We start from the raw sequence: 15,008 nt of genomic DNA on the forward strand, positions 1-15,008 counted from the left end.
CCTCAAAAGTTTAAATAGGCAGGGCAAGAATGCAAAATTTATTTCTATGAGACAAGAATGCAATGTACCAGCTCAGAGAAAAACTACAACTGACAGCAATTGGACAAATAATAGCACATGAGGAAAACTGACAATTTAATCAATGCTTAATTTCAAAATATAAATCACCCCAATCAAATACACTGTCATCATGAAATGCAAAAACTCACCTCCCAATTTTTTTTATACATAAACAATTTATGTTGTTTCAGAAAACTGTCATATGTATTTTTTTGCAGGTGGGTGGGTGCCCTTCCCTCACCCTTGTATCAAACTTGACCATTAAGTCTATGCAATGAAACAAAGATTATTTTGCTTCAGTGGAGTTTTGCACTCAGAAGGAGCAACCTTCTAGAAAATTTTACAAGAGGAAAATATTTCCTCAATGTCTCATCATCTGGGCTTGTCCACAGGACCAAAGTATAGCCCTGTAGGGAAGAGGAATTAGAGGATTTGGGGTTAATGGGCCAAATCATACCGGCATAATTCAATCACAATTTTAAAATTAGATGTTTGGAGCTTAGAAATTTATAATAGGAAGATAGAAATACGTCCACATTATTAATAGACAAGAGTCCATGTAAATCATCATGCTATATTTGTATCTTCCTGCCAAAGGAGGCACTGCAACAGCAGGGTGTAGTTACAGCGCATTACTTTACATTGGCAGTTTCCATTATAAATATGAGCATACCAAGTTAAAAATAGGGTGACAGGAAATGTATGTAGATGGACGATCTCTAATAGTATTAAATATTGACTTAATTAAGTAATTAAGACAAATCAGAAAGTTAGGGTGGACTGTGGACACATTAGTCAACTTTGTTGCATGTATTAAAATGATTTTGATTCACAGGTAATGGGTGGTCCATTGAGGCATCAGAATTTTTCTAGAATCATAAAATCCCTACAGTGAAGAAAGAGGCCGTTCAGCTCATTATGCCTGCATCAATAATTCTACCTAGGCCTTAATGACTACTGCCCAGTGGCACTGACATCCATCATTGCTTTCAAAAGGTTAGTTGTGGCACAGATCAATTCTGGACTCCCAGACTGCCTGGATCCACCACGGTTCGCCTATCACCACAAAAGATCCACAACAGACACCATCTCCCTGGCTCTACACTCAACCTTGGAACACCTGGATAACAAAGATGTTAGACTCCTATTTATTGATTAGAGCTCAGCCTTCAACACCATCACTACAAAACTCATCTCCAAATTCTGTCTACGGCTCGACTCTTACCGCTGCAGACTTCCTAATCCACAGACCACAGTCAGTAAGGACAGACAACAGCACCTCCTCCACAATTATCCTCAACACTGGTGCCCTACAAGACTATGCCCTCAGCTCTTTACTATACTCCTTACACACTTACGACTGTGGCCAAATACCACTCCAACTTCATTTTCCAGTCAGCTGATCTCAAACAATGACAAGAATCTGATGAAATGGTGCGACGACAACAATCTCTCTCTCAATGTTAGCAAAATGAAGACGACAGTCATTGACTTCAGGAAGCGAAGTGGCGGACGTGCCTGTCTACATCAGTGTAAAAGTGAAAATTGTCAAGAGCTTCATGTTTCCAGGGGTCCAGTTCACCAGCAACTTGTGTGGTCCCTCCATGCTGATGCTGTAGTTAAGAAAGCCCACCGATGCTTCTATTATCTCAGGAGGCAAAGGAAATTTGGCAAGTCCACTATGACTCTCACCAATTTTTACAGATGCATCATAGAAAGCAACTTTTCTGAATACATCACAGCTTGGTATGGCTCCTGCTCAGACCAGTCCACCTCTCAAACCAGCCTCCAGTCCATCAACTCTGTCTACACTTCTCAGAAAAGCAGCCAGCATAATCAAGTACCCCACACACTCTTCATACAGCCCTACAGTGCAGAAAGAGGCCCTTCGGCCCATCAAGTCTGCACCAAACATGATCCCACCCAGGCCCTACCCCCATATCCCTACGTATTATACCGACTAATCCCTCTAACCAATGCATCCCTGGACACTAAGGGGCAATTTCTTAGCATGGCCGATCAACCTAACCTGCACATCTTTGGACTGTGGGAAGAAACCAGAGTACCCGGAGGAAACACACGCAGACACGAGGAGAATGTGCAAACTCCACACAGACAGTGACCTGAGCCGGGAATTGAACCCAGGACCCTGGAGCTGTGAAGCAGCAGTGCTAACCATTGTGCTACTGTGCCGCCCCATGTCACTCTTGACATGTTCTCTTCTACCTTGTTCAGGAAAAAAAATATAAATGTCTAAAATCACATACCAACCAACTCACAAACAACTTCTTTCCTGTCATCAAACTTTTCAATTGACCCACCATATATTGTGATCTTTCTGTACACCCTAGTTACGACTGTATGGAATACAAAGTGAGAAAGTGTGAGGTTATGCACTTTGGTAGGAACAATGGAGCATAAACTATTTTCTAAATGGGGAAAGGCATTGGAAATCTTAAGCACAAAAGAACTTGGAAGTCCTGGTTCAGGACTCTCAAGGTTAACATGCAGGTTCAACTGGCAGTTAGAAAGGCAAATTGAATGTGATCATTCATTTTAGAGGGCCAGAATATAAGAGCAGGGATGTACTCAGAGGCATTATAAAGCTCTGGTCAGACCCCATTTAGAATATTCTGAGCAGTTTTAATCCCCACGGGTAAGGGTGGATGTGCTGGCCTTGTAGGGGATCCAGAAATTGAGAATTTGTCATATAAGGAACAGTCGAGGCGTCTGGGTCTATACACGATGGAGTTCAAAAGGATGAGGGGGATCTAACTGAAACTTACACAATACTAACAGGCCTAGATAGAGCGGAATGCTGGGAGAGACTAGAACTCGAGAGCACAACCTCAGAGTGAAGGGAAGCTCCCTTGGAGGAATTTCTTCAGACAGAGGATGGTGAATCTGAGGAACTCATTGCCCCACAGGGCTATGGAGGCCAGATCATTGAGTGTCTTTAAGACAGAGATAGATAGGTTCATGATCAGTAAGGGGTTGAGAGATGTGGGAAGAAGGTAGGAGAATGGAGAAGAGAATCATATCAGCCATGACTGAATGGCGGAGCAGACTCAATGGGCCAAAAGCCCTAATTCTGCTCCTATATCATATGGTCTTATGGCAACACTAAATTCTGCTCCCACTCCTTCCCCCTATGTTCTGAATGAATGGTATGTTTTGTCTGTGTAGTGCAAGGTTTATCCCAGTTCATATGGCAATAATAAATCAAATTAAACATCCTCATAACCCCACATATTTATTCTGCTAATCTCCATGATACTAAAGGGCAATTGAGAATGGGCAATCAACCTAACCCAAACATCTTTGCACTACGGGAGGAATCGAGAGCACCCAGAGGAAACCCACACAGACATGGGGAAAACATGCAAACTCCACACAGACAGCGACCCGAGACCGGAATTGAACCCAGGTTCCTGGTGCCGAGAGGCAGCAGTGCTAACCAACATGCCACCGTTGTTCAACACTGACACCTTCTTTACACCAGAACTAATTATTCAACTAACTGATCATAACACAAGGACAGTGCACATTCTGGGTGCCATGTATAGCATAGAACATTGTGCTCAACACTTTTCAGTAGAAATTTTAGAATGTGTGTTGATAGAACTGGAACATTTCATGTCAAATTAGACATATGCAAAATCACATGCAATATTCCATGTGACACGCATAAACCAGTGACTGGCACCAACATTCTTTGCTCCCCCTCGATTTGCATAAAATGTCACCTTATCAGAAACAAAGTATTGGACAACTTGAAAACTCATGTTCATAGGTTAATTCAAATAACCTTTTCAGAGTAGTTATGATTTTAAGAACATTTTAAATGTACAAGAAATTATTTCCCAAGTTTAGGAAATAAAACATGACGACTTAAACTGAACTAAAATAAAACAGACTGCGCATTAAAAATTTGCATGCACGGAGAATGGTCATTAACGATCAAGATAATTCCAGACAGGAATATCTGACTTCAGTTCATTTCACACTAATCCCCAGCTTCACATGTACAATATATTGTTCCAATGCAATTTCAGGATTTACTGGCTCAGATATTACAGCGGCTTTCCAAGTTTGAAATAACAATATCCTAGAAGTCATTTACCAATAAATTGGTTTAATGGCTTTGTTCCTTCAAGGCTCATGCCAAAATAGTCTTGTTTGGTTGGCATCTGGCAATATGTTTCTTGGAAAAATAAGAGACCATGTAACTAGGCAAAGCTAGCAAAAAATTTCTTCAAGGAAAGAAACAGCCCACATGTACCTTTGTAATAAAATATCAGAAATGAGATATGTACTACACTTTTACAAACAAATTTCTGACAAATAGGGGCACAGATTGCAAATAATCAAATTTAATCACAAAAAAGGTGGTTTTCTTAAGGGGCTCTTCGACTGAAGCTAATGGCATCTAAAACCGTTTCCACATTGAAACCATGGTAAAGTTGCAGCATACATCAAGTCAGGATCCGACAAGTGCAGCAGCGGAGTCCAGCGTGCCTTACAAATGCATTGAGAATGCAGACATTACAGCCCTTGTTCCCCAAACATTTATATCTTGACTGCTGGTAGAGAAGCATTGTGCATATGTAACCATACATGTATAGATTTCCCTTCGACATTTTAAGTGAGGCAGTATAAATGGGCTACTGTCTGGTTAGAGCCAGTACTCCATCCAAGTCTGCTGAGCTGAATAAATAAATGCAACATTAGGAAAGTCCCCTTGCAGTTGGCTCCTAGGATCTGATATATATCCCCCTTTCCTTTGGAGAAAGCTGAAATTTAGGTACCTATCAAAAAGTCAAATTAACAGCCCAAGGCAGCTTTTAATCCTTTCACTAGCCGACAACTGAAATTCCATATATAATCTCACACAAAAACAAGTCAACTTGCAAGTGTGCACAGCTCCTTTCTTCCCACACTAAAGCTTCAGGTGAAATCTCCGAGCTCCTGCAAGTACATATTGTACATAAAAACGGAAAAGTACATTACCATGTGCTACAGGCTAAAAATGATTAAATTACCTAACCTGTGTAGCTCCCAAACTTTGATCAATTATCTCAATTCCAGTTGCAAATCTGTATCTATTGCAGAATATTTGCCAGATAAATCCACTTAACAAGGCTTTCTGCAGAACGTACGTGAACTAATTACTGAGCCGTAAGGCGACCCTTTTATCACACAGCCCATGATATTGTACATGTATACAACTAGGAAACTGCCATAAATGAACCACTAACAAGTGAAGGATTACATAGTTTGCTACATAGGCATTTATACATTTTGGTAAGAAAGCAATATTTACATTACACTGAATTGGAGATAGTGGCACAGTGGTTAGCACTGCTGCCTCACATGTAGTGTAGCTGGTACTTCACTGCAGTACTTAAGGAGTGTTGTACTGTCAGGGGTGCTACCTTTCATTAAAACGTTAAAATGAGGATCCCATCTGTGCTCTCAAGTGGATCAGAACAGCTCCATGGCATGGCAAACAGAAGCAGTGGATCTCTGGAGTGGAGCTTGAACTCCCAATCTCCTGACTCAGTGCCAAAAATGCTGATAAGTCAAGTCTCACATTTATTTGTAACCTCTTACCCAGCTCACCACTTTTCACTCGTTCACGCTACACAAGAAATAAAACAGGGGTAGGCCATCAGGCCCTTCAAGCCTGCCCCACCATTCAATACGATCATGGCAGATCTATGCTGGCCTCAACTCTTTCTGTGCCATTTCCCCATAGCTATCTATTTCTCGACCAAACATTTATTCACCTTCACTTTAAATAATGCTCCAACCTCCACTACCCTTTCAGACAAAGAATTCCAGAGATTCACCACCCTATGTGAAAAGAAACTTCTCTACATCTCAGTTTTAAATGACTGGCCTTTGTTATGTCCCCTTCTTTGAGACTCTCCCACTAGTGAAAACATCTCACCAACTACTGTCAAGCCCCCTATGGATCTTATATGTTTGAATAAGGTCACCCTTCTAAACTCCAAGGAATACAGATTCAGTCTATTTAGTCTCTCTTGATAGGACAACCCTCTCATCCCAGGAATGAGCCTGGCGAATCTCCTTTGTATTGCCTGCAATGTTACTATCTCTTTTCAAAAGAGTACAAAATTCTACTCTCACCAACACCACGTACAATTGCAACAAAATCTCCCTATTTTTAAATTTCAACCCCTTAGCAATAAAGGCCAAAACACTACCACGCTGCTATATGGATCTACAGGCATCAGACAGACACCTTGCCCATCTAGTGAGAGCTTCCACTTTAAACACTGATAGGCTATTTTATCACATGGGAAAAATCCACAGCTAAATTAATCCTGTCCTCATTAGATATTCATAAATGCGCTGTCCTCATCTGACATCCACTGGTGTAAACTTCCATCAGGAGACTAGTTAGAAATGAGCATGATCCCTGGTCAAATTCACAGACCAAGGGCTAAGAAAATTGATCAATTCTGGAATTTTGGCAGTGCAAATACCACAGCTACTCAAAGGGGTGGCACTGACATTATGAATATGGTCTATGTTCATGAGACGAATCAGCTTAACCAAGAGAACCGTAAGTGTCTGAAGGCTGGCATTAAAGTGTACTCTGGGATACAGATTCACTTTCCAAATTGCAAAACCACAAAAGTTAATTAATTGTTGGACAAAGATATACAAAAACTGAACCAGTTGTTTCAGAACTGCATGCCCAGAATGAACTGTAAAATAATTAAAGATGCGAAAGATCCAAGACAATGTGCATGCACATGCTCATTTCTCGGGAATAGCAAGAGTTGGCGATATGGAAAGCTGATAACCACATATGAAATCAAGTTAAAACAAATTAGATGCTAATGCACTAAAGCTTTGTTATATCCCAAATCTATTAGCTTGCATTAGGGGTTAATGTTAAAAGAGTGCCATACTGAAATATTAGTCATAGTATTTAATCTGTTAATGGGCCCGTGAGCTCATAATGGGATCATGAAAGGAGGAGACAACAGCATTCACTGTTCACCTGTCAGCATTTGGACATTAATTCAAAAATTTAGCACGTACTCAGCAAAAAAACCTTTCGCACTTTTACAACTTCGGCAAATTGGATATATACTGCCATGTGTCATGGCTGCATTTTAACAATCATAAGTGTTACAAATGAAAAATTAAAACAAGGCAATAAAAGGTCAAACAGAATGCAGACCTTATTCCATTAACCACTCACTGATTGCTATACAAAAATGTTTAAACCTCCTATCTTTGATATTAATCATTTCCTGCAAATCTGCAAAAGTATTGTGAAATGCTTCGAATCAGAATGTTTCCAGCTTTAGAGGTGGGAGGGGTTAGCATTTCCATGGTAACAAGGACAGCCAAACTATACATAAATAAAACTCCAGTCAACCCTATAGTATCCAGTTTTACAGTTAATCTCTTTACATTTATCTCTTTGCAACATGCACTTTTGGTATTAAGCATTAGTTTTATAAAAATACTTCGAACTGTATGTGCCAATTAGCACCTTTGCAAAGTACAGATAGAATTTTTAACCTTTTTAGCAAAATATATATATTTTTTAAAAATCACATCGCCAGCATCTCTTCAGGCTTAAAATCACTAATATTGCCATAGCCCCACTTGATCATAGGCTGCTCTCCCCTCCCCTCTCAAAAGGATGATCAAGGACCGGTGGTGATTTAACCAAAGGATCACCATACCACAGGCAAGGGGCAAGATTGAGAAGGCAGGCCTTCATGAATAATCTCGGCTTGTACAGGATTGAACCAGTGCTGTTGACATTGCTTTGCATCAAAACCAGCAGTCCAGCCAACTAACTGAGCTAGCCGGTCCCTATTTGGAGTCAGTGACAGCTAGATTGCAATACAAGGCATCCCTGACACCCCTTGACTAAGTTACAATCTATAAACACTCAAATACAAGAAAGCTTAAAACCAAACAACTTTAGCGAACATACATTATTTCACTTATAAGGATAGAACAGAATTATGAACGTATTTCTGCCATGTCACTTGATATCCCAAGCAAAAAAACTTTATAAAATATTTAATTTTAAAACTCATCTGATAATATTCCAATTTCCATAAAAGTCAGTTTCTGTACACTCTATTGACAAACTAGAATCCAAATTGAACTGATCTGCTTAATTGCTCACAGTAGAAGGGAGAAAAATCAGTTCTGAGGGCATGATAAAACAAATTCTGATAAAGGTTATTACAAAACCCAAACAAGTTCGCAAACAAAAATGCAACCATTGCCTGGAGGGAGGAAAAACATGTTGTATAGATTGAGTGATTAGATTTTTTTTTAAACAATGAAAGATGGTGCAAATAGAAATTCTGAAATAAAAAGAGTACCATGTATCCCATTTCTAAAATCTCAATTAAACTTGAAAATTCCACTCCATATATTATGCAAATAGACCAATATTTCTTTAGTTTGATGGGTCATACTTTGTGCTATAGATTGCAGATTGCCCTGAAAGAAACTGGTTCTTTCTGTACACTTGCCCATTCCCCCATGCAAGCGCCAGACAACTGAGTCACACCAATGTTTCATGATGCCACGTGCCTTTACAAACATCGTGTAAAGCTAAAAATCAAACGTCAATTAAACTAATACCAGGAGGAAGGGAAATACTGTTCCGATTAGAGCACACGTTTGCTTTGGTTCGGGCACTTCGATTGCTGTTGAAGCACAATTCCACGCATTTCTTCAACTACAGGTAGAAAACGGGCTGACCACCCTCCAAAAAAGTCACGCGTGCCTGTTATTCAGCTTCTAAACCCATACCTACCGTTCTCATTGGATAACAAAAAATGTTTTTGTTTAAAGCTAAAATTTACCTTTCATATTCGTCGTTGTCTTTATCACAGCGGGCGTCCTTATGTTTCTGCCAGTCTTTCCCATGTTTACAGGTCGTTAAAAGGACAATGTCCTCGGCATTGTGGACATGATATAAGGCATTCCTGGTATCAGAGCCTATGCCAGTCAAGTATCTTTTCCCTTTAAATACCAGCAAATACTTTCTCAAGGGAGGGATGTTGTTGAAAAGCATGTATCCCTTCTCTCCTCCGGTCCTTGGGTGCTCTTTCGAAAAGAGCGGTATAGAAACGTCAAAATTGCTCCTAAAATTTTCAGTACTGATGCTAGCTTTGGCTAACATCGCCTGGCCGATATCGAAGCCCAGGTCCTCTGTGTAATCGGGCCAGGTCCCGGAATAAAGATTAAAAATCAAATGGTTCCTGCCATTGTTCCACAAGTACAGACTCTGAACTTTACTCTTTAGGTTATGTACGTACTGAGGCGAAAGCTGATCCCGATCTAAAGTGTCCAGACTCAGCACAAAGAGGCAAGCCTGTCTCGGGTCCGAGGTATAAAACTTGGAGTTCTCGATAGCTGCCAGGATATTCTGGTAACTTTCGGACATTTTCTCCCCTTTCTGCTGCGGGTACACATAGACTTTGAAACCGTTTCGGTGGCACAGGGAGAAGTCGAAGCAGGATTCCATGCGGCATTTCTTCCCCTTGTAGACGCTGGTGTTAATCTCCCGCTTGTGCCGGGGGGAGCCGCGCTGGCTGAACTCCTCCTCGTTCTCCGGCTGCTCCCCGGCCGAGAAACTCTGCAGCGAAGTGGACCACTCGGGCCAGCGGTCAGGGGCCGAGGGGGAGCCATCGTCCGCAGCCCACCGCCGGCTCTGCCGCCTGGCTACGGACAGCCGCCCCAAGCGCACCCCCGCCAGGTAGACGAGCAGCAGGACACCGGCGCCGGCGGAGAGCAGGAGGTAGCGCTTCTTGGCCTGCATGTGTCCGGCCGCGGAAGGCTCGCCACACGGCGGGAGAAGAGACTAAACCCGAGCCCCGAGCCTCGCCGATCACCTCCAGTCCGCCATCTTCCCCCAGCCACAGAGCCGCACACCGACTGAAAAAACTTCAACACCTTCTTCTCCTTCTTCTTCTTCTTTTCCCAGGTCCTGTTATTCCAGCGCATGTGGGCGATTTTCAATAGCTAACTCCCCCACCGCCCACCCCCCCGGCCCCAACCACCGCGGCTGCGACACTATGTGGCATTTAAAGATGCAGCAGCAGCAGCAGCAGCAGCCTCCTCCCTCCTCCTCCTAGTAACGGATCCAGCTCGCGCCGGGGACCCGGCGCCTTATAGAACGCCGTCGCGCTCTCGCCGCTGTGTCCGCGCGTTGCCCCGGCGTTCCAACTCCAGCCCGCCTCGCGCCCGGGCAGCCAACAGCCTCCGGCACCGCACCGAATGCACAGCCACCGGGACGCCGCTTCTGCTCATCCGAGGAAGAAGAAGCAGCGGCGGGGGGGGGGGGGTCCGTTGTCTTCGCGGGCGTGGAAGGAAAGAAGGAGGTCGGTCGGTCGGTAAGTGGGTGAGTGAAGGGAGTGGGTGAGCGAAGGGAATGGGTGTGCGCTACGCACCGTTATGGCGACCGTCGATTCCTTCTTCCGAGGGCTGTATGTGTGTCTGTGAGAGAGAGCGAGCTGCGATCCACTCCCCCCGCCCCGGTACCGTTGCCCGGAGCCGCTCTCCTCATTCTCTCGGCTTTCACTCCTCTCCTCCCCTCCCCCCCCAGCACACACACACTGACCTAACTGACTCTCCCCCGCGCACTGCCATTGGTCTGCGTCACTTCCTGACGCTCTCTCTCCCCCCCCCTCCGGTGGGTGCGTGGGCGGGGCTTGGGGGGAAACTCCATTCATGGGGAAGTGAGAGCGATTTGCTACAAGTAGCAGCAGCAGCAGCAAGCATCCTGGAGCTGTGACCGAGAGGAGGAAACCTCGTCTCATTCACACAGATCCGACTTCATAAACCTCTTCAGCCCGGCTGTACTGACCTCTTTTGTGAGGCCAGACCAAATGAACAAAACTCCAGTTAAATCAGGACAAAGTCAAAAAGGGGCAGCTCCCCCCAAAAAAGGAGCAGGGACTGGGGGGGGGAAACAGCCTGAACAAAATCTAAGTACAAAGGAAACTTAAAAGCATCGAATTAAGATGGGATGATGAGGGTTGATAATGCATTAAAAAGTCTGACAACACCAGGTTTAAGTCCAACCGATTTATTTGATAGTAAACGCACTAGCTTTGGAGGTTTCCCTCTTCTTCGGGTGAATGGAGAGTTGGACTTCAACCTGGTGTTGTCAGACTTTTTACTGTGTTTACCCCAGTCCAACGCCGGCATCTCCACATGTTGATAATGCATCCCAGCCCCTGTGTGGCCAGGGTGAACTGAGGGGAACAAGGACCTCCTCAGGCCCCAATGACTCACAGTATGCAAACTGTATGACCCGTATCCCAGCTGTGCTGAAGTACCTGGGAGTGGAACTTGTTCTATGTGGACAGCCTTTAAAATAACTTTGAAACATTTGTGAAATGTCTGAAACGTTTACTGTGCTGAATCATCTCCAAGTGTTACTTGATGTATGTAAAGGATCTGAATATTATTATTTATTTTCGTGCGAGGGCTATTTTGGAATGTTTGTAATGTTCTTGTATATATTTTATGCATAAAGTATATTTTTGGAAAACAAGGATTCACACAGACCTATCATTGACTCAGCTACTTCTCATTGTTAATGTTTTGCACCATTAATGGTTCATGGGAGTAAATGATCTGTGGTTTCAAACAAAAACTTGTTTTATTTTTAATTGGTTGAAGTATTTTGCTGCAGGGCATATTTACTCTGGGCTCTCTGCACCCACCCCCCTCCCCAGAAAGTGGAATGGGTCTCATTTTTGCTTGTCCTTTCATACTTTAGTAATTAGTCAGTCTGAGTCTGTTACAAATCTGAATTCTTTCCCATAACTATTAGTTTCTGTCTGGTTTTTTCTGGGGGGAAATTTTCTGTTTCTACTATGTAATTCCTGCTTTATGCGTGGGAACAGACCAGTCTGACTCATTTTACTGCTGCTTTGTTATCTGTCGACAGGAGGGGCACTCTGCCTCACCTTGCATGTGGCCAACCCAGAACACATTAGGCTCATTCACTGAGTCTGAACGTGAATGTAAATTGTGATTTCATCCAGGCAAGGGTGTGGAACTCCAATCCTATACAGTATGAGTAGCCAGGCAAATATACATTATTTCATTTCCATGATGCCTTTGCCTTCTTTGGTGCATTAGGAAGAAAATCTCTGCTAAACTATTTCAAATTTAAAATTCAAAATTAATGAAACCAAGGTCTGAACAATCACTCAGGTATATTTTTGGCATTTGGCCCAGTGGTTCAAAAGATATAAGGCATTTTAAATCCAAATAAATGTATGGAAGATTTAAACCCTAAGATCTATTAAGTGTGTTGATCTCTCGAGAAAGGTACAGACAAAAATGGCAGACACCAAAAGACTTGCTGAACCACCAAATCTTTCTCATACAGTTGCCATGTATTAACTTGATCATCAGCGCTGTCACCCACCAGCAGCTACATAATCTTCCAGAAGGGCCAAACAAAAAGCCTAGGCCAACTCCAATGAAAGAAACATTGGAAAGTTCCTCTCCAACCTTGAAAATGATCAAAACAAGTTCCAGTTTTCTGCCAATAACACATTTAACACAGATTAAGGATTAAACCTTCTATGTATTTATGTGGACTTAAAATAGCTTCTGTTTTTGAACCTCTGGCCCAAATGCTGAAATATGTCTGAGTGGTTGTCTAGTCTTCATTCTCACAAAGCAGTCTTAAATTTGAAACAGCTTTACAGCAATTTTCTTCTTGATTCAACACAATATACTTCTATTTCAGACAGGTTCTGAGGCACCACAGTGGCCATGGGACAGACAATCTCCCCCCACCCCCCTCAGCACCACCACAGCCACCTCCCTTTTCAGGTCTAGGAACTCACCCAGCTACATTCTGAACACTTACTGAAAATCATGATGTGGAGATGCCGTCGTTGGACTGGGCTGGGCACAGTAAAAAGTCTCACAATACCACGTTAAAGTCCAACAGCTGATGAAGGAGCAGCGCTCAGAAACTTCCTGATTCCAAAAAAACCTGTTGGACCCTAACCTGGTGTTGTGAGACTTCTTACTGGAAGTCCACATTCACTACATAAAACTCATTCCAAAGACTAATGACCCCTCGGAAAATAAATCACATCTGAACACCAAGCTGGGTACAAGGAGAAAAAAAGCTATGATTCCATTTCCAAACTATGTGGGTGTCAGAATGGGATCAGGTTTGGCTGTAATGCCCTCCATAGGAAAGAAAACTTTTCAACACTCACAACTTGAGACTTATGTGTAGAACAGTTGTCTGAACATAATACCAGAAAGCCACCAGCATGATCTGATTTGTACACAGTGAAAAGTATTGTTTCTTGCGCGCTATACAGACAAAACATACTGTTCATAAAGAAGGAAAAGAGACTGCGCAAATGTAGTGTTACATGCATAGCTGGGATGTAGAGAAAGATCAACTTAATATGAGATTGTTTCCTTCAAAGGTCTGATGGCAGCAAGAAAGGAGCTAAACTTTAGTTGGTTGGTACATAATCTCAGACTTTTGTATCTTTTTCCCAATGGAAGAAAGTGGAAGAGAGTTTGTCTGGGGTGCATGGGGATTTGGTTATACTAGCCACTCTTCCCAGTCAGTGGGAAGTGTAGACAGAGTCTGTAGATGGGAGGCTGGTTTGTGTGATGGACTGGGCTTCATTCATGACCCTTTGTAGTCTCTTGTGGTCTTGGACATAGCAGAAGCCAAACCTAGCTGTGAAAGAATACTTTCTACGCTGCATCGGTAAAAATTGCTGAGAATCGTAGCAGACATGCCAGATGAACACAAGACATAAGATCAGGCATAGACAATGTGGCCCATTGAACCTGCTCCACCATTCAATATGATCATGGCTATTTTGGGGCTTCAACTCTATTTTCCTGCCTGCTCCTGTTTCTCTTGGTTTCCTGAGAGAGCAAATTCTATCCATCCCAATTTTAGACGTATTCAACAATAGGACATCCACAACCCTTTGGAGTAGATTTATTATTACAGTACAGAAAGAGGCTCTTCAGCCCATCATCTCTGTGACAGCTATCAAGCACCTATCTATTCTAATCCCATTTTCCAGCACTTGAAATGTCATAGCCTTGGACTGTATACTCATTTCAATGCTTCTTAAATGTTGTGAAAGTTCCCACCTCTACCATCCTTTCGGGAAGTGAGTTCCAGATTTTCACCATCCTCTGGGTGGAAAAGCTTTTCCTCAAATCTTACTTTAAATCTGTGCCCTGGGGTTATCAATTCCTCTATTAAGGGAAGTCTCTTCCGATCTACACTACCTATATTCCTCATAATTTCGTACACTTCAATGAGATCCCTCCTCAGTCTTCTCTGCTTTAAGGAAAACAGCCTCAGCTTCACCAGCCTCACTTCAATAGCTGAAACACTCCAGCCCAGGCAACATCATGGTGAATCTCCTCTGCAATCTTTCAAGTGCAATCACATCCTTCCGATACTATGGTGAACAGAACAACACACAGTATTCTAGCTGTGGCCAAAGAGCAGGCCATCACCTCCCTGCTCTTATATTTTATGCCATGGCTAAGAGAGACAAGAGTCCCATATGCTTTCCTAACCACCTTATCTACCTGTCTTGTTGCCTTCAGGGACAAATGCTCCAAGATCCTGCTGGTCCTCTGAACTTCCTAGTTTCCTACTGTTCATTGTGTATTCCCTGGTCTTGTTTGTTCCCCCAAAATGCATGCCCTCACTTTTCAGAGTTAAATTCCATTTGTCCGTCTGATCATCCCATCTATATCATCCTGTAATCTAAAGCTTTTCTCCTCGCTATTTACCTCATCACCAATTTACGTGTCATCTGCAAATTTATTGATCATATCCCCACATTCATGTTTAGATCATTAACGTACTCTACACACAACAAGGGACCCAGCACCGATTC

General features: G+C 42.8%; 1 protein-coding gene across 1 annotated transcript in view; it reads right to left on the reverse strand.

Annotated features, from left to right (window-relative positions):
- Nucleotides 1–10,120, reverse strand: part of LOC145346413 (exostosin-1-like) — a 184,108-nt gene extending 173,988 nt beyond the window's left edge. The window contains exon 1 of the mRNA XM_080193577.1: nt 8,940–10,120. Coding sequence (XP_080049703.1) covers nt 8,940–9,898 — 959 coding nt within the window. The 5' untranslated portion in view covers nt 9,899–10,120. The remainder of the gene's footprint in view (nt 1–8,939) is intronic.
- Nucleotides 10,121–15,008: the final 4,888 nt, after the last annotated feature.

This window comes from Carcharhinus amblyrhynchos, chromosome 8 (assembly GCF_965287045.1).
Source record: "Carcharhinus amblyrhynchos chromosome 8, sCarAmb.v2.hapA, whole genome shotgun sequence".
NCBI classification, from domain to species: Eukaryota; Metazoa; Chordata; class Chondrichthyes; order Carcharhiniformes; family Carcharhinidae; genus Carcharhinus; species Carcharhinus amblyrhynchos.